This window comes from Lolium rigidum, chromosome 7 (assembly GCF_022539505.1).
Source record: "Lolium rigidum isolate FL_2022 chromosome 7, APGP_CSIRO_Lrig_0.1, whole genome shotgun sequence".
Classification (NCBI taxonomy): domain Eukaryota; kingdom Viridiplantae; phylum Streptophyta; class Magnoliopsida; order Poales; family Poaceae; genus Lolium; species Lolium rigidum.
The window spans coordinates 338287556-338307860 of record NC_061514.1 but is presented as its reverse complement, the minus strand read 5'-3'; the positions used below and the strand labels follow the sequence as shown (position 1 = coordinate 338307860).

Genomic DNA, 20305 nt, shown 5'->3' with positions numbered 1-20305 from the left:
TCCGTCGCACGGCCGCCAGCCGCCGTCTCCCTCGCGACGGACCGGTCCTCCCCTGCGCCTGCAGGGATGAGCCAGGGTTCACCGCTGGCGCGGTGCCGTTGAAGATCCCAGGGTTCCGAAAGGATTCGAGGGAGCGCGGGTGGTGTTGTTTGGCCTCAATTCATAGTGGTGATGTTGGATTGATGCCGCTCGGGAAGATTGATCAGCGTGGAGAATAATAGGTAATGCCTATTTATATTGGTACATGATTGGTATTTGGTAGGCGATCGCAAATATTTCCTGTTTATATTGCCACATGATTGGTATTTGGTAGGCGATCGCAAATATTTTCTGCACATATGCTTTTTGTTAGGAAATTTTGAGGCTTTATTGTGAACTTTTTTGTTAAGGAAATAAGGAAATTCGCATGCCAAGTTTAAGCATTCCCCAATGTATCTCTGCCCCCATCTTCAAATTGGGGGAATATGCTCCATTTTGTAAGAAATCTCCTTATTCGTCTAGATACTGGCTATGTCGTTTCTATCTAGCATAGGTTCAATACCAATCACATAGCTATAAGGCATAAATTCTAGCATTTTTAATCATAGATGTATTTTCTACATTTGTTCAATGGCACCCAAAGAAGACATTATTACAAGACCAAGTACTCACATGCTTAGGACAGACATTAAAAATGATGGTAATAAACGCACAACAGTTAGAAACCACATTAGTTACAAGATAGGAAATATACCTTCATAAGACGCAACCAGAGATCAGTTGGGCAAACTTCCTCACCAATGCACACCATAGCAAATTGTGAATAGTGACAAAGAACATCTATAGCGGCTTGCTTCTTATGTGGAGTCTGCAAAACATAGGAACATAGCTGATAACAAGAGAAAACTTTCGAACATTTATAGGGATTTTAAATCGTTATGAACAATTTGATTTAAAAATACCAATTCTCATCGAATTCTGGTTTGTGAGCATAAATCAAGATGAATTGGTCCAACAATTAGAACACACTCGAAGCACTGAAACAAATGAAAGATTATAGTTCTTGAAGATGGGATATGTACTTGAAACAATGGTAAACAACGCAGCCACTCTCGCATGTGTACAAACCAGTGCAAACAGGGTCACAGAGAAGTGGGGAATTATAGGAACAAGTAAACCAAGAACCCATCTTGTTCAAAACCGTTCTTGCTATGTAGAATTTTTGGTCTGCTGCAATTTTCTATGTGTTACTTTGAATTCACTGAAATGAGTGCGTGATGCTGTGGTGACTTGACAAACTTTAGCGAAAGTTTAGGTACAAATTTATCATAGCCCTGCATTGATTTCCATGAACCTGGAGAATTAGCTCGTTCAAAATTTAAAAGCTGGATATTTTTATGTATCAATATTGCAGCAGCCAGTCCACTTCCTCTGCAAATAATGCCACCGCCTATGGATTGGCAAGGGCATTGCATGGATGAGTCCAGTCTGCAGTTGCCACTGCATGGAATGCATATTACAGAAGTATGTATAGTGTTTTCCATGTTTCATGAAGTTATAGTATTGTGTTCTTAATCGTTTTCTGGGCAGCTGAAAGCCAATGACAGTGGCTGGAGCAGTGACAAAAGCTACTCAAGTTCTGTAACAAGGTATAGCCAATCTTGTTTATCTCCTGGGCTCTGATGCCATAGTTTGTATGAATAGACAGTAACAAGGTATAGCCAATCTGGGTACTTGTTCCTATTTGAAATAATCTCGTGAGTCTCGCATCTGTATAGATTTGGGCGGGCCAAATTAAAGAAGAGAAAAAAAGAATCACATCTTAGCTAGTACACCCTCCGTTTGAAAGTAAGTGTTGCGGTATTGTATAGATTTGCATGTATCTAGATGTATTTTAGTGTGTAGATATAAGCGAATTATACAAATCTGCCAGGCTTATTTCAGAACCAGGACAGTATGTTGCTGGTGCGCAGGGTAATTCAGAGTTAGGGATTTTCTTTTCAATTAATCCATGAGTAGCTAAGAAATTGGGAAAGAAATAAAATACAGGTTTTGGTTCTTTGTCTTGACGCAATTAAAGGAAAATTTTAAGTGAACTGCTCGATTAATTCTGCACCTGACGCTGCCTGGCACCTAGACCTTGGGCTAGTGCTTGCACCGCAACCCTTGGACAGTTGGGCATACGATGTGAGATTACGGCGACCGGCAGCCGCTGGTCGAATCCTTTCCCTGAATCCCTGTCTGCTTGGGCCTCTGAATTTCCAAACCTATTGGCTCAATGGCTAGCGCAACACAACCATGATATATGGAGAATGGCTGAATCGACGATGGTCCTAGTCTCGTGGCTGCAGTACTACCGACCTGGGCGTGTGCAGCTGATTAACTGGGTTTTAACTGTTAGGCTACCAACTGATTGGTATAGTATTTTTTTTGGTAAAAATCCAGGGCGGGGCATGGCCTGGTTTAGCCCCTACTAAGATCCGCCAGTGCATCTGTGTGCAATACATCAAATTTAGGGCTGCAGGTAATTCTTGGTTAGCCCCAGGTAATTCTTGTTCCCTCCATCCTTAATTATACTGTTTTTTATACACGGGCAGTAGATGTTAACAAGAATTGCTGGACATTAGCTAGAAATCAGAAGCTACAATGATAGTTTTTTATATATTGTTCAGTCTGCGGAAATCTGAAACGCAACATAAATAATTGATACACTTGATAGAAAACTGTAGTCACACCTAAGAATGGAAAAAATGTAAGCGGTAAGGCGGAAATTCTGTCACTTCACACGACCTCAAACCAAAAGGACAATGAGAATGGATAAATAGTGTGTTGCTTCTCCCCTCATGGCATTATATATCCTTTTTCTTGCCCCCACATCAATATTGCTAGGACAATCCATCTGGGGGAGTTTGCTTTTCGCGTACAAGAAGTTTGTTGATGTGGTTTTGGCAGTGAAATACCCAACATTCAGTATTTTTATTAAGGCAAAGTTTATTCTGTCTTGGTGTACCTTCTCTGATATTTGTATTATGCTTCACTGGTCCTTGGAACCAGTTTATTTGGATATATTTTTTGGCACCTGGGTACTATTATTCACCTTCACCACATCGATTAATGATTTTTGATAAATATATCATTAATGATTTTTGATCACATTCCTCAGTTGATGCCGGTTATTCGGAGCAGCAACATGATTAGCCTGTGGCAGCACCATCATTGGAAACCCACTAATGTCCTCATGGTTACTCGATTCCCTGGTTTGACCCTTCGAGGTATATCTCATTGATTGATGGATTTATTACTTGTTCATTATATGCATCTGAATTTTTTTGTACAACCAACTCATTGTCCTCTTCATTTTCTCTAGAAGACTGAACATGTCACTCTGAATTCAGTATATTTTGCCACTGCGTTTTAAATAATTGGAATTTTACATGCTTATTACATGCCTATAATACAAGAGATAGATCTACTACAGTACTGTGATTGCATTATGTTTTGCCAAGACCTTCGAATGTTAATGTGTGCATTATGTGATTGCATTATGTTTTGCCAAGGCATGAGCGGGATCTGGGGATGATGCCTTGAAGAACATGACAAAGAACAGAGGATATTGTTCTATGTAAATCCAGAAAAAAAGCATGGCTGATTCGAGAGGGGGAGAGGGTGTTACATACCTAAACTCCCTAAACTTCTCCGATGATCCGCCTTGTGACTCAATGAAATTCGGGAGGGACAGGTTGAACTCCAGATACACGAGATCTCTAGCCCGAGCCATGGTTCAGTGTACCCTTTATATGACTGCTTCCTTCTCGCAAATGTTTATGGGAAATGTTTTAATTACCATAGCGTAATGTATGGGTCGAGTTAATTTAAATTAATTGTTCACTGTAATTTGAGGGAAGGTGATATTACATACCTGAGGAAGGTAATTTGTGAGATTCCTAAACTGGCCCAGGCTGTTAAATGCCTGAACGACCAAAAGGACCAAATGCCCGTGGCTGTTAAATGCGTGATTTCCTGGGCTGGATTGGAGCGTGAGTTATATTCTGGGAAGGTTTGTTCACTGTAATTTGAGGGAAGGTGATATTACATACCTGAGGAAGGTAATTTGTGAGATTTCTAAACTGGCCCAGGCTGTTAAATGCCTGAACGACCAACAGGACGAAATGCCTGTGGCTGTTAAATGCGTGATTTCTGGATTGGAGCGTGAGTTATATTCTGGGAAGGTTAGGACCACCAAATTGCTGAATTGCAGCGTGAGATTTTGGTGGGACACACGACCAAAAGGATGGTGGGACGAACGACCAAAAGGACGACGAAATATGGGGAGAAGGGGGAACACGTTCCTTCTTTTTAAGTAGTAGAGATAAATATTTAATGATGTCAGGTGAAGCTTGACATTGCTCCTCCAAGTAGAACGCAATACATTCAGTGATATAGACTCTGCCCGAAGCGTATGTTGAGATAATCGTTCAACACTGCTACAAATCAAGCCCCGTCACTAGGTGTGAGACCAGTACATCGAGGAGATAGCTCCTGAAAAGCTTTAGTTACGGTCGTCGTTGTACAGATTATGCGGAAACATGCAGTAGCTAGCGCTCAGAGGATAGAGTCCCCCAACTGATATATCCATTCTAAATTGCGGAAATGTAATCATCTTCCTGGATATACTATCAGGCGAGTAAGCTGGGTTGGTAACTTGGTACTGCACCTGCTGTGGAAACATTATTAATATGAATATCTCAGGTGCTTCTACTAAATGGAAAACAATAGGGAATGATTCCAGAAATACAGACTAGTCTTCCTCAGGAACTGCGTTAGCGTTAATTAACTCTATGAACTATGGCAGTGTCTATTGTCCTGCTAATACCGTTCGCTGTAATATTTTCCACTGTCAGGCAGTTCATCTTGTTAGGGATATAACGAGGTTTTGTAATCTCGACGATGCTGTTCGTTACTCAAATTCTTAGTCCTGATCCTACGTCCTTCAAGGCTTTATTGGAAAAGGATGTCCTTCAATGCAATCTTCTCATTATATTTTCCTAACCATGCTTCATATCAAATTTACATATTTTCTCCATATTTTTCAGAGGATTCCTTTGGCTAAATTCTCAAGATGATGAACCATTTGGCAATGTTAGCACTGGTCCAAATCTTTCAAATTCCAAGAAGAAAGATGTTGTTTTGTGCAGGAACAATTTGCATGCCATGTAGTTTTGTATCCTTTGATGTGATTGAAATCCAATGGTACGATCCTTCATCATATACAACATCATATTTAACTCTGACAAAAGGAAGATTCAAATGTTTCTTGAACATTGAAAGCACATATAATCAAGCAAAGAAGCATAGCACTCAAACCCCATCTCTCTGTGCACTGTAATATTTTGCACTGTCAGGTCGTCATCTGGTTATGCATATAATAGCATCTCTAGCAGACCCCCATCCGTATAATAACTGTTATTTTGGGGTTTTAGAGGGAAAAATGATGGTTCAGACACCCATCCGGAATTTTTTTTCCAGACCATCCAGTTTCGCCTCGCGAAAAGCCTTCCGAGAGCGAACCCCATCCCGACATTCGCGTTGGCGCGAATGAAACTTCAGTCCGTACTAGCTACATGGTCTACCAAATTCGCCGGAAGCGGGCCGAAATTCGCAGGAATTTGGAGAGGGCTGCCGACGGGGGCAGTCGGAGGGGCTGCTGCGAGCACGTGCCCGGCCGACAGTGAGTGTAGATGGCTGGCGGCGAGCGTAGTCGGCCGGTGGCAAGCACGGGCGAGCGGCCGTCCAGCAGAGGCGAGCGGGGGCGGGCGGGGCTAGCCGGCCACAGGGGCGAGCGGGGGCGGACGGGCGAACAACGCGGGCGAGGCAGGGTCGGCCGGTGGCGGGCAGGGCGGGGTCGTTCGGTGAGCGGGCGGGCGGGATGGGGCCGGCGTGTCTGTTTGGGTCGCGTCCGCATGTCCGTTTGGGTCGCACGCTGCGCCCAACGCAGCGGCCACCCATTTTCCTATTTTGGTCTATTTCTTTAGGAAATTGGTCATTTTGCCACACATACTTATAAATAATATTTTAAAAATATAATAATATCAAATAAAATGTAGCATGATCAAGAAACGAAATATTTCATAGTTTGAACAAATATAAAAATTACAAATTGAGCTTGTCAACTCAATTTATTCGCTCGAGGATCTCCATCTGCCCCTTCTCGAACCAAGCCCTCTTCACCTCGTTCATGGCGGTCAAGTTGGCGTTCATGATCATGTGGTCATCGGCTTGCCGTTTCAGCTCAACTTCCTTCTTCTTCAACTCCACCTCTTTGGCCCTTGCCATTGCAATGAGCTCCAATTCTTTCTCTTTGAGCTCAATTTCCCTAGCCTTCGTCTTGTCCTTCACCTCTTCAATCTCAAGTTTCCTCTTTTAGACATCAAAGTAGGTCTTCATGTCCTCTTCCTTCTCCCAGCGCCTCCTCTCATCCCTTCTGTCTGTGGACACCTCTTCGTCAACATACGTCTCCTTCAAAGTACCGACCAAATGCATGGCCGAAGCATCACGCTTCAAGTCGGCCTTGGTTGCCTTGTGGCTTCGTGAACGGCTTGCACGAGAAGCGGAGCTACCGCAAGGTTGCCCACCATCAAGGTCAATGACCGTGGCATCTTTGGCAGTCTTGTTGCCAGTCAAGGTCGCCATGTACCTCTCGTACCCCTCCTGGAACTTGGGGGTGCCCCGAGTTCCTTCCAACAATGGTGGACGTTGCCTGCATAGATGGCGGCGCTCGTCGGTCATTTTCGCCCGACAAATCATCGAACAAGTTGCGGGCCTTGGAGTGCGCCGCCGGTGCACGGTTGAGGTCAATGGACGAAGGCGACGGCCCCTTCATGGACTCGCCCACCTCCGGTGACCCATCCCGTGACGGGTACAAGTACCGCCCCGGCGGCGCCATCATTTCCTGCGTGCCGCACGTGTACCCAAACAGGCAGTCGGTGGGGCTGTTGACCTTGGAGGAAGGGGCCGGGTCACGGACGAAGCGGAGCTTCCCGCCGAGGCTATGCCGGCGCCCGGGGTGATCATGTGCTGAGCGAGCGCGGCGTGGCCGTAAAAGCGCATGGCCTCCTCTTGCATGGCCCTCGCCTTCGCCTCCGTTTGGAGGAGTTGGAACTGCTCGGCCGCCCTCTGCCGCTCCTCCGCGTCAGCGTTCTCCTTCTTCCATTGTTCGAGCGCCCTGCGCCGGTGGGCCCGCTTCTTGCTCTCGATCGCCCTCTGCTCCGCAGTGAGCTCAGGCTTCGCCTTCTTCATCACCGCCGCGGGCTGCGGGACCACCGGAGCAACCAGGACAGGAGCCTCCTCCACGACGGGAGCGACAACGGCCGCGAGCTAGGCCTCGTCTCCGATGGTGACGGCGACAGGAGTTTCGTCGGCCATCTCTAGGTTTTGGGAGTGGAATGAAGTGGGTGTGTTTTGGGAGGCAGACAAGCAGATCAGGGGAGGACAAGAGCGGCCAGCCCCCCGGTGTCCGCGGCCACGCAAACGAGTCCCAAATTTGGGTCGGCTTTGGGTTGTTCCGGACGCCATAGCCATCCATTTTAGGGATGGGTCCGCGCTGAGCCAGATTTTTGTCCGGTTCGACCCATCCAGACGCGCGGGTGTGGGATGGATCGAGATGCCCTTATCTCTTGGATGAGGACGTGGCCGTGCCGGACATCGAGCAATTGGCCATAGCTGTTGCAGCTTCCAACAAAGAAGCGCTCGCGAGGGATGCGGTTGGGAGGGTCCCGTATGGGTCTGGACATGATATTGTATCCGGCGTACTCGGAAACACCGAGCAGTGGCGGTTTCCGGTGGTGGTCGCAGAAGGGGTGGAAGAACTTGGGGTGGGTGACGAGCCATCGCCAACACCTGCATACGATGGAGGCGCCGGGGAGGGAAGAGGGCATTGGCGGGAGGCGTACGAGAATCTCCTGGATGAGATCCTCCAGCAGGGAGTCACAGCCAAGCGCCGCCGGCGAGTCGCCGACGCGGTGCATTGCGGCGTCCTTTCTCGCTAATATGGGATTGGAGAAGAGGACACAGGTCACATTTCACAGGGGTTTCCGCGTGTGGGCTTTTGTTTGATGGAGGTAGAGTGTCTCGGCCCTGGCAAGGTGTGTTGGGCTGGTCTAGCTGACTTTCAGGGTGGTAGGGCGGCCTTATGAATGCTGAAGAAAACGCATCCTCAAGCTGTGCCTTGTTGCCATAAAAAAACAAAAAAGCTGCGCCATCTTTAATACCACTAAAAAAAAAGAGCTGTGCCTTCGTTCACTTCTGCAGCGACCGCTATGGTAGAAGCAGCAGATGGTGGCCGTAGATTGTGACGACCACTGTTGCCGTAACTGATGTGGTGCTGCTTGCAGACACTGATGAATGATGCCAATTGCCAAAGGTAGCCGACTTGAACAATCAAAGCTTGCAATCGTCCTTGACATGATCCGCTTCATCAGATTACAAACGTCAAAAAGTTTTGTGTGGGTACCAACTCTTTGAGAAAGAGCTCAGCTTTGACAGGATACTTGCTGCTCGTATGCAGCACAAAAAGCAAGCAAAAGAAAAGGAGAGAGAAAAAAAAGGAGAAGATCACAGAAAAATCTCGAACATCAGAAACGCAAATCGCCATTCACCAGCGCATCGCCACCAAAATCACAAACACGAGAATGAAGAAACGCGGCATCGACAAATCTAATCACAACTCACGAGGCAACCCTGCTCTCCAACGATCTGTCAATTTTATTGGAAACCAAGTTTTCAGGCAAGTTAAGGACATGTAACCAATGGCATACAAGCCGCAATTTACCACAGGAAGGTACACTCTAAGCATGCTTTCTTTTTTTCCTGTTCCCCTTAAATACACCCTTTGGAGCAAGATCTGACCAATAGGCGCCAATCACCACGCAAATTTATTCAGTCTGCTTCCAACTTTACATCTTGAGGTTGAACTGCTGGTCTACAAGCAAGAAACCGAAGAAAGATGTCAAGGATTGAAGTTAGCTCTTCGTCATAAAATGAATTCGATTGATGGAGTCGATAAAACCCACCGTTAAGTTGCCATTCCTAGTTCAAGCAAGCCAGAGCTTCAAGGATGGAACTAGCGAAATGCATCTGGACCAACTCGTCGACTGTCGAGAAGAGGGGCACATGTACAAACAGAGACTTGATACCATGCTCCTCTGCAAACCGGAGAGAGTGGTAGTACACATAGTTGCATACGAAACGCCCAGCGTCATCAGAAAGCATCACGTCGTAGCCTGTCTTCCGGAGTGACTTGGTTAATTCTTTCACCGGAAGAGTAGTCTGTGTTGACCATGGAAAGTACATACAAGTGTGATTAGTCCTAACTCTTAAGATCAGCAGAATAGGACGGCAGTTCTGAGCAACATTTCAACAAGACATTTTGACTTCTACCTCTCTTATCCGTGAGATGCTTCCATCAGATGGCACAATAGGGACTCTCTGCATATTAACAATGAAGCTGATGAAACCCGATGCAACAAGAAATCAGTAGAGATAATGACAGATATGCAATAGGACAACAAAGCAACCTGAGGTTTCCACCCTAGCTCATCAGGGCAACGAAAGGTGGCCTCATTAACGGCTTGGTTCTCAAGAGCAAACCGCGATGCACCACTGTTGACTCCAAAGTGAACCTGAAAAAAGGTCCATACAGAAATTGTTTTCAGTGACGATGAAAACACACCAGAAACTGTTCATATCTTTCGGAAAACATCAGTCACAGGATGGTCAGTATATGGCAAATTGGCAACAATGCGCAGTGAGTAAATGAATAACATCTAGTCAAAGGAAACTCAAGTAATATTATTTCCCATTCTCACTTCCATGTGTTCCACACATCTTGAATGCTGTAAGCTGACATGCAGTTACACTATCAAATGGGAGAGAAATTATTGGTGTTTTAATTTATGACTCTAAGATCACACTTTATCAACTACAACTAGTCAGTAGCATCAGCTGCGGGCTGCATACAGAAGTGGACCTCCAACACTAGGTACTCGCCAATTATATGGAATTCTAAATTACTTATCGGTACCACACACAATCCTAAAAAGTAAAATAAACCAGTGGTTATTCTAAGCTCGAAATTTCTTTTAAAATCCAGGAGACATAATTTCTACCAACACTGTCCAGGTGCAATAAATCATTTCTATACCCACGAGATCTGACAAAACTGTTAGTTCCAATTGGCAATGCATGGGGAAGCTTTCCAGTTGAACTATAGATAGCACTGATTTTGAACTCCAGACTGAGACGATAAGAACACATTGAACAACGTAAATGCACATTTGAGCTGAAAGTTAGAGCAACTTTGAGTAATAGATCATGATCCTAAACAAATTCACAACTCAAGAATAAGGAGAGCACTGACCCATATTATTTGCCCCTGAGCTGATGACCCGTTCTCTCTGTCTCCAGTGGCAGATTCTAAAACTTTGTACAGTGCTCCAAGTGCCCCCTGCCCTGCAGTTTCGAGAATTTCGCAGCTTCCAAGCACAAGATTTTTTGGCAGCCCTCTCTCTTCAATGAATGATCTAAGACTGCTCACGATTTTCTCAGTCGGGTTCTCCGCAACTCCATGAAACTTCTTAAATCCAGTAATGTGGACGGTTACGATTGAAGGTCCTTCGGATCCCATTTACCCTTCTGAGAAACAGAGAACAACAAGACTTGTTAATCCAATAGGAAGGATGATCAGAAGAGTGTGATATTTTAGGAAAGGACAGACTTGGCAGCAATGTCAATACCATCAATGTGAACTTAATAAATCCTAGACGTTATATGGAATATATCGCAGGCAGTTTGAACTGCCCCCAGGAGAAGTGCTCATGCATAAAGCATGCAATGAAGTTAAGATGCCACGGGAGAGCAACAAAAAAAATACATACAGTAAGGGAAAAAAACACCTGAGTTACTAATCAACAAGTAAACTGAAATAACAATCAGATGAACAAATTTCACAGGCACTTTCTCCTAGACAGAAAACACTCACAGCCAGAATCTTCCGAAATGATAAAGCAATCATTGTTCAGAGACGTCCCAATATTTTATTGGGAAGCGAACAACCTTACTACCCAGCAAACAACATCTCAAACACAAGCAACAGATAAGTAGGACCTGGAAGGCATCTAGCTCCTGATTGAAGTGATAAGATGAGGAGAACCTTATCCAAATTCCAAAGCAACCCCAAGCAAACGCAAGAACAAGCAAGCATGGCCACGAGAACAAGAAGAATAACACACACATGTATATATCTCCCGAACAGTGAAGGTCCTACCCAGAGCTGTCGTACACTGTACACATAGTAGGAATCATAGGTCTGCAATAGTACATCGGAACTAAAGCTCGCACACGACAGCAGATCGGAACTAAGCATCAGCAGCAGGTGTTCTACAATTGCATCGACGGGGAAAGTAATCGCGCGGTCATAATCAAGTAGTACTATCGTAGGAAACACACACAGGGAACAACATAAAAGGCAATTCTACTTTTGCTAGAGCATGCTGTGGCGTGGTTAATTGGTCAACTCTAGCGTAGCATAAACGTCGAAATCATCCTCCGGACGAGGAGGTCGGAGAGCCACACAGACCAACAACAAACCACCAATCCTCCGCTAGCGCACGCCAATCAAACATGGCCGGAAACCGATTTCAGCTGAAACACGAGACGAATCCAAGAAAAGCGACCGCCTTTGGAGTTGGACCCCGGCCGATCACCTGAAAATCCCCAACCCACGGAAACAAAATCCACCATAGCCAAGTCCCAATTTCGCAAGCGAGCGAACAAGAAACCCTCGGCCAAGAAAAGGAGCGGTGGAATTGCGCACGCGCGGACCAGACAACACAGCCATCGGCGCGCACACCAGACCAAGAATTACCAGCCGAGCGTGCGAAATTCTCACCCTTTGGGGGCGGAGAGGCCGCGCGGCGATGCAAGAATCGGGCTTGGAGGGAGGGAGGCGGCGGATTCCTGTGCAGGATTCTTCGGCTCAAGAAATTTTTTTGGCTGGAGAAACGGAGGGAGAGGGGGGGCGAGTCGACCGTCCTTTTAAAGCGCATCACACAGGGGTGAGAGAGGATGGATGAGTAGGGAAGAACACTGGAAGTGCAGAAGCGATCGGATCAGGGTGGGGGGTTGGAGGTGGGTCCCGCACGGCGGTGGCGGGTGGGTGCCGGCTTTGGCGGGTGGTTTGCCGTCGCCGCCTCCTCCTGGTCTCGGTGCAGTGGAGCCAGGATGCTAATCCGCAACGTGGCCCAAACCCCAACAAATTTGCACAACTCATCATGCACACTGTGATCTGACTAGCACACCACACACTCATGTCTCATCAGCTTTACCTGCCTTGCTTAACACAACCAGCATTTGGCTGGATTCATTATGAAAATGACACAACCGAATGATCGTGGAATACCCTCGTTTTCCTCTTGTTCCAAATCATCCAACTTATTAGGATGATGAGGGAGGCCATAGCATTGCGGTTGGGGATGGAGGGGAAGACATGCCAATCCACCAATGACCAATCCTTGATTGAGACGCCGGTCGTCCAACCAAAGAGGTTGATGTTAGGGCGATTAACCCAATCTTTCACCAACTGTCAGACTCTCTTGGAGAAACGACATTGAAAGAAGAGGTGCTTGCAAAGCGGGTAGCATCCTCGATCTCTTCTCCAACCGACCAGCCATCCAAAACCGGTTGTGTATAGCCAACCATGGAAATGATGTTATGCTATGGGGCAGCCCAAACCTTCCATGTGAGAGTGGAGCCCGAGAAATGTGCCTTGTAAGATGAAGAGGATGAGTTGGATCAAGGCGTCGAAAATATATAGCAGTTTTGGGAGTAAAATGGCGGTCCATAGGTCAACGCTGCTGTTCCCGGTGTTGAGATCATCAAACTAGCTAGTTATTCATCACATGGTGCTCAACTTCTTTGTGTATGGAGTTGGGCTAACTAGCTAGTTATTTCATCACATGCATGTATTTCAAGATCATGACATATCTTTATTTTAGATCATCAAAAAAAACTAGTTTTTAAAAAAATTTAAAATTATCCAAATTAGAATGTGTCATATGACAATAAATTTTGTGAAATAAATCATTGATTCGCCCCTGGTTAAAAGAACATAAAAAATGGGCAAGAATCGATAGAAGATTAGGATTAGAAAAAAGTTGGCTGAGTTTTGTTATTTTTTGCACACCTCGCAAATAACTTCTGATTTGCATGAAATTCAAAATCCATAAATGGACTTGATTCATTTGCATATGAAATATTCTAGAGAATGCAACTTTTTTAAAAAGAAATGCAACGTGTGCTCCGGACCACACCTTATAAAGTTATTATGGGATGTTTAGTTTGACATTGAGCCAGTGTGCAATCAGTAGGCCGGATCGAGATAACACGCATTCACACTACACTGTCATGGCGCTGAGCAGAGAGGTGGAATATAAATTTGCCACTTCCTCACTGAACGCAGAGCACTCCACTTCTCACGGCTACGGTGTTTCCATTACGGTCCAGGCGTCACAGGGTGAGCTCACGGTTTTCCTCAATGATTGCATCAGTGTGGTTGTACTCATCGAGAAGCAACCGATCGGAAGATTGGAGGCTGAGATTCGTCCAAGGGGCCAGAAGCACACTTGATCTGAACATCCTTTTGTTTATTTTTATTGGAGTAGTATCATTCCAATCAGGCAATACCACAAACCACGGCTGCGCACTGGAAGCAGCGAGTGGTTACGAAGAATCAAGCGTGTGTAATAGACTAATACTGCTGACAGATCATTAGCACAACTCCATAATGCACTACTAGTAGAATCAAGCATCTGAGAATGCAGCCTCCCAGCTGGAGTTTAAGTGCACGCTTTACTCCTTTTTGCAGATAAGATCTCATACCCTTGTACAAGTGTCTGCTAACTGATAAGGATAGTTAACGTCCTCTAAGACGACTTAAGAATCATATTATCATTTAACAAGTAGAGAAATGTCTTTCCCCTAAATATACTCGTCAGTGGTATATATATTTTTGTAGATGGAAGGCTCAAGCAAAGCCCGACCTCAACTTGATAAAGCCAGAATTGCAGAGTTGCAGCATCAGCGGTATAGATCCACATGCCGAAGTTCTTTGCCAAGGGGACTGAGAGCATCTCCAGTCGCGTCCCCCAAACCGTCCCCCAAACCGCGCCGGATTGAGCGTTTGGAGGACGTGTTTTGCTCGTGCCGCGTTTGGGGGACGTCGCTCCCCAGCCGCGTCCCCCAAACGCCGCCCCCAAATGAATATTTGTGCAGGAAAATAAAGGTTTTCATTCAATTTTGATTATATATTACAAAGTTTGAATGAAAACGGCTAGATTTCATCTAAACCTAGGCTACCGACCGCCGGCGGCGCGTTCGACGGCCCCGCCCGTCGTCGCCTCCCCTACGCCGCAGCTCCTCCTGCGCGCGCTTCCTCTCCTTGCGTTCGGCGGTGGCCGGACGGTGCCGCTCCCGCCGATAGTCCTCCTCCGTCCTCCCTCGCCGGGCCGGCGGGAGGGAGAGCTCGACGGCGCGACGAACCTGCGCCTCCTCGCGGGCACGGGCGTCGTCCCGGAGCTTCTTCTCCGACTCGAAGGACTCGACGAGGGCGCGTTGCTGATCGGCCGTCTCGTCCGGGTGCGGGGCGTCGTCGTCGGACCAGTCGAAGTCGTCGTCGTCGTCGTCCTCCACCTCGGTCTCCTCCGCCTCGGCCTCCTCCTCCATTGGCGCCTCCTCCTCCACATACGCTGGCGCCTCCATCATCGCCGCCGCATGCGCGTCGGCCGCCGCTAACTCGCTCCGCCCGCCTCCCCATAGCGCCGTAGCGCCGACTCCCGCCGTCGACGCTCCTCCGCCGTCGCCTGCTGCCGGAGCTCGATCGACTCACGCCGCCGGCGCTCGGTCGAGTCACGCCGTTCACGGAACCAGCGCACGCCGCTCATCGCGCCGGCGCCGGCGCTCGTCGGCCCATCGCTGCTCCATGTCCTCCCGGAACCGGCGCCGTCGCGCCTCTTGTCCCGTCGAGGCGTCGAACGCCGCAACGGTGTCGCACCTGCTCGCTCCCCGCCACGCTGCTGCCGCCGCGGCCTCCTCGAGCTGCGGAGGCGGGGGCGGAGAACGCCGCAAGATCCGCCGCCTCGCTGCGCCTCACGCCGCTGGCGGGCCTCCTCCTCGAGTGCCTCCTCGAGTGCCGCACGCCGCTGCCGGCTCGTCAATGGAGGAGACGGCGGTGGAGGGAAGTGGCCATCGCCGGGGCGGTTCGCCATTGCCACCGGTGATGGAGGAGACGGCCGTGGAGCGACGAGGGCTGTGTTTGTTGCCGGCGGGGTGTGGTGGCTACCATTGATGAGCCGGGAGACCTTTTATAGACGCCGGCGTCGGGAAGAAAGCGCGGGAACAGACGAGAAGAGGCGGGAAGATCGCGCGGGAACGGGCGGTGGCGTGCGAACGCCGGCGACGCGTGGAGGCCGCGCAGCACCGAGCGAGACGTCTCGCCCGCCCCTCCGTCGCCATTAAGGCAAAGATGCCGCCGTGTGTCACTGCGCGCGAATAACTTCCGTCGCGAGGTAGGCGACGGTTAGGTTAAAATTAACTGTGCCGCTGACGCGTCGGCCCCGCCACTCCCCGCCTTGCTTTTCGTTGTGTCTGGCGTCCCCGGAGCGTCCCCTGTGGGACGGGGACGGGCTCGGGGCGCCGGACACCGTATCGGGCCGCGCTGGATAAAAATGAGCTTTGGGGGACGCGACTGGAACGCTTTTTTTGTCCGGCGCGCCCCAAATCGCTTTGGGGGACGGTTTGGGGGACGCGACTGGAGATGCTCTGAGTTTCTGGGTAGTGATCGTATGTCGGCAATTGACAACGTGCAAATAGTTTGCAAGATTCTGTCCCGAGATTAAACTAAAGCTCACCCTAGTGAGAGTTGGTCACAAGATGAGAGACTCTTCTTAGTTGGCTCGATGTAGATGTTGCAGCCTCCACGGGCATCACGTTTTTCTACCAGATGATGCATGGATCATTTCATCCAAAGCTTCATGTGCAGAACTGTGCCTTTTTAATCCCTGCCGGCGAGCCCAGAAGTCCTTTTAGTTTAACCTGCTAACCTCCAAAGCATTGGGTTGAGCTGACCCCAATGGATTTCAGAAAACTCTTTGTTAAGCTGACACCATTAATTTTCTCCTCTAGCTTTGCTCCTTCATCTGCTCCTCCTACCATTTGATGGTTATGATCCTGAAAGTGTTATGATTAAGCTAGTAATTAACTGGTGCACTTGAGTGCCGGTGCCTGAACTTATTCACCTAATGGAATTAACAAGTGAAATACCATACATACACAGCGCTAAAATAATCTGGTATTCCCTTTCAAAGCCAGCGCAAGTGGCTAATTCAGTCCCAAAAAGGCTAGTAGAATGAGCCAACGAGTAATACTCTAGCATAATAGGCAGTCCTTTATTCATTGTTTGCACTCGAAGCAAGCAATCAAACAAACCCTTAAAAAACAATAATGGAAAAAAGCAAGCTGAGGATATATTTGTTGGCCGGATTTGGATTCCCGGAATCCGGACGGGATTAATCTAATGGACACACACGCATCATCTCATAGAGCCGCATTGCCCGACGGGGTCATCGATGGGCGATGGCTTTCGGAGATGAACCCACACAGAAGCCTATGGTAAAGTCTTATGCTGGTCTCAAAATTTGGGCCGAGAGATTTCGATAACAATTACAATTCTGTTTTCTTTTCTCTCTTTTAGGCCTATGGTCTTTTAGCTAGATCCTGTAGTAACAGCCCTTTGTACCATATGACTTTTTGAAAATTTAAAAATATACACAGTGAGGAAACCCACCGATTTGCCTCAAAAACCCACACAGAAGCCATGTAAGATTAAGAGTATGACCAAACGGGTGGCAGCGGAGTGATTCTAATATCTGATCATTAACACAACTCCATAATGGGGAGGGGTTCTGGAAAGTAGAGAATTTGGAGGATCATTCGTTCGTCCGCGTCGACTCGCCTCCCAGATCGGCAAGGCGACCCGTTCGTGCTGCACACCGCCGGCCCAATCTCCGCCTGAGGGCTGAGGCAGTAGGCTCGTGTTCCCCTCCATCATCCCTGATCTCTCCCTCTCTCCAACAACTAGTCTACACGTAGTCTTCAAGCGAACTAATATCGCGGAGGACCCTGCCCAATCTAGATCGCGGAGGACCCTGCCCGCCGATTCTTCGCCGCTCGCGCCGCCCCGGCGCCACCTGCTGCTGCCCAACTGGAGTTCCGTGGCGCGTGATGGGGCCTGCGCGTGATGGGGCGGCTCGGTCGGATCCTGCGTGTGCCGCCGGCGCATCGGCTCCTCCCTCGCCGGCGCGGCCAACCGTTGGATCCAGATTCTGCTGCCTAGCGGAGGACGAGGATTCTGACGAGGAGATGCGGGAGACGGCGGAGGAGGCGGCGTGGTCGGTGCTAGGGTTTGAACCAGCAGTGCAGCAGATCGGGCGGTTGCCGGAGTTGTCCCTAGAGGAGGTGAGAGAAGACTTACGGACAAAGATCGGATTCCCGACGTCCGAGTCCAGGGAATGGTCAAGGTCCGCGTCGCCGAAGGTACGTTTTTCGTCGTGCAGGTCGTCGGAGCGGGCAAGGTCCGCGTCGCCGCCGCCCGGGGAGAAGGTCAAGAGGTCTGTGATGAGGGCGGCGTCCTCGTCGCCGGTAGGCCTGCGGCTTTCCCGGATGCCGCGGATGAAGCCCTGGAGAGGCCCGCTTCCGCGTCGTCGAGTCACGCCGGCGCCTGTCTTTGGAGACTTCCTCGCTGCAGCCACGGCACGTCGGCCGGCGGCGATCGCGCCGGTGGATCCTTCGTTGGGGTATGCTACCTCCGTGGTGCTTGGGGCGTCTCCGACGCTGAGTCACGTTGTTATGACCGGTTTATCTTATAGCAGGAAGAAGCCCATTAGTGGGCCTAAATTAGGGGCTTAGCCCATTTATCTTTAGGTTATTAGCCTATTTATATCCCTGTAATAGCTACGTGAAAGGCAAGCAATAAACAGATCTTATAGATCGTTATTGCCGACTCCTTGAGGAGTCGGTCTTCCCTGCCCTAGCCGCCGCTTCTTCCCTTGCGCCGCCTTCCTCCAACCTCGCGACGGCGGCCAGCCGCCGGCACCGCCTTCCTCTCCCTCATCCAGCACACTTCCACCCCTACAATCTACGTAACCGGCCTGGTAGGATCACAGATCTTACCAATTTGGTATCAGAGACCTCTACGATCATGTCTTCGAGCCAGCCCACCGCCGCCACCGCCGCCGCCTCCGAGACGCCGCCGGCTTCCTCCGCCGCCGCGCACCTGCCGCCGCCCTCCACGGGCGTCGCGGCGCCCCTGGCAGATGTCGCCGGCGCCGCCCCCCTCCTCTCGCAGCAAGAGCTTTCGACGGCCATCCGCGACCTCGCCACCGCCGTCCAGGGCATCCGCCTGTACCTCATCGGTACGCAGGGGATGACCACGCCGCCCCTATCGCCACCCCTCGCCGCCTACACGGCCGCGCCGACAGCCCTAACCGGCCAGGGCGCGCCTGCTCCGCTCCCGGCCTCACCGCCGCCGCCGCCGTGGGCGTCCTGGCAGCCGGTCCCCAGCACGGGCCTCGCCTCGCTGCCCCAGGGTGTGCCCATCCAGCGGGCCCAGTTCCCGCCGTCGCCCTCCCGACTCCCGGCGTGGGTGACCGCGACGGAGCCCCCGCCCGTCTACTCGGCCGCACCGGCGCCGTCCCCCGTCTACACCACCGCCGGGGACCCTCCGCGCCCGTCCTTCCCGGACCCGCCGCCCGCCCGCTTCGCCGACCCTTCCGCTGGTCGCGCGGAGTACCCCGCCCAGGGCGCCATCGGCCTCGCTCCCCCATGCTACGCCAAGCTGGAATTCGCCACGTACGATGGCGTCGAGGACCCCCTCAACTGGCTCAACCAGTGTGAGCAGTTCTTCCGGGGACGACGCACCACGGCTTCGGACCGGACGTGGCTCGCCTCGTACCACCTCCGCGGCGCCGCCCAGACGTGGTACTACTCCCTGGAGCAGGACGAGGGTGGCATGCCTCCGTGGGACCGGTTCCGTGAGCTCTGCCTTCTCCGCTTCGGCCCTCCAATCCGCGGCAGCCGCTTGGCGGAACTTGGGCGTTTGGCGTTCGCCACCACGGTGCAGGACTTCGCCGACCGCTTCCAGGCCCTCGCATGCCATGCGTCCGGTGTGACGGGGCAGCAGCGCGCCGAGCTCTTCATTGGCGGACTGCCGGACCACATTCGCGTCGACGTGGAGATGCGGGATCCCCAGGACCTGCAGTCGGCCATGTACTACGCTCGCGCCTTCGAGCAGCGCGCGCGGGCCATGCAGCAGGCCTTCCCAGCCCGGCGACGTTCGGCCAGCCGCCCGCCCTCCACCGACACCACCAGGCCAGGCGCTCACGGCCGTGACTCATGCGGGGCACTCCGATCCAGCCATGACGCGGCCTTTCCGTCGGCTGACCACGGCCGAACAACTTGAGCGCCGTCGTAAAGGGTTGTGCTTCAACTGCGACGAGCTCTATGTACCGGGCCACGTTTGTACACGCCTGTTCTACTTGGAGACCGTAGACGACGTTGCGGCTGATGTCACAGCTGGGCTGGCTGACGCTGCCGTCTCCAAGGCCGACGCCGTTCCGGGATGAGTTCCGCCAGCAGTTTCCAGCTCGAGGACGAGCTGTTTGAGAAGGCGGGGAGGAATGTTATGACCGGTTTATCTTATAGCAGGAAGAAGCCCATTAGTGGGCCTAAATTAGGGGCTTAGCCCATTTATCTTTAGGTTATTAGCCTATTTATATCCCTGTAATAGCTACGTGAAAGGCAAGCAATAAACAGATCTTATAGATCGTTATTGCCGACTCCTTGAGGAGTCGGTCTTCCCTGCCCTAGCCGCCGCTTCTTCCCTTGCGCCGCCTTCCTCCAACCTCGCGACGGCGGCCAGCCGCCGGCGCCGCCTTCCTCTCCCTCATCCAGCACACTTCCACCCCTACAATCTACGTAACCGGCCTGGTAGGATCACAGATCTTACCACACGTGGTGGTGGAGGCGACGCCGGCAGCTTCGCCTTCGGTGACGGCCGAGGAGCCGGTGGTGCGGCCGTTGATCGCGGAGGGTCTCGAGCCGCGATTCAAAACGGCGGATGCGGCACTGGAGGCCTCCTCTAGTGGGCCGCAAAGTCGATGGGCCTGGTTCGGTCGGGCCGTGATGGCTGTGCAGAAGGCGCCTCGCTGCGTCCCTATCG

General features: G+C 50.5%; 1 protein-coding gene across 1 annotated transcript; it reads right to left on the bottom strand.

The window, feature by feature from the left end:
- Window positions 1-8692: 8692 nt before the first annotated feature.
- On the bottom strand, window positions 8693-12104 carry LOC124674003 (pyrrolidone-carboxylate peptidase-like). Its single transcript, XM_047210048.1, has 6 exons — window positions 11924-12104; window positions 10394-10668; window positions 9552-9656; window positions 9415-9462; window positions 9048-9303; window positions 8693-8956 (listed from the first exon to the last, which is right to left on the bottom strand). Exons 2-5 carry the CDS (start codon window positions 10658-10660, stop codon window positions 9064-9066), a joined length of 660 nt encoding a protein of 219 aa, XP_047066004.1. The 5' UTR covers window positions 10661-10668; window positions 11924-12104; the 3' UTR covers window positions 8693-8956; window positions 9048-9063.
- Window positions 12105-20305: the final 8201 nt, after the last annotated feature.

Excerpts from the sequence above, each read along its gene's own strand:
- LOC124674003 (XM_047210048.1), bottom strand. The coding sequence starts at position 10,660 with ATGGGATCCGAAGGACCTTCAATCGTAACCGTCCACATTACTGGATTT. Across the intron at positions 9,657-10,393 it reads CTCAGGGGCAAATAATATGG|GTTCACTTTGGAGTCAACAG; the intron begins GTCAGTGCTCTC and ends ACCTTTTTTCAG. Across the intron at positions 9,463-9,551 it reads AGCTAGGGTGGAAACCTCAG|AGAGTCCCTATTGTGCCATC; the intron begins GTTGCTTTGTTG and ends GTTAATATGCAG.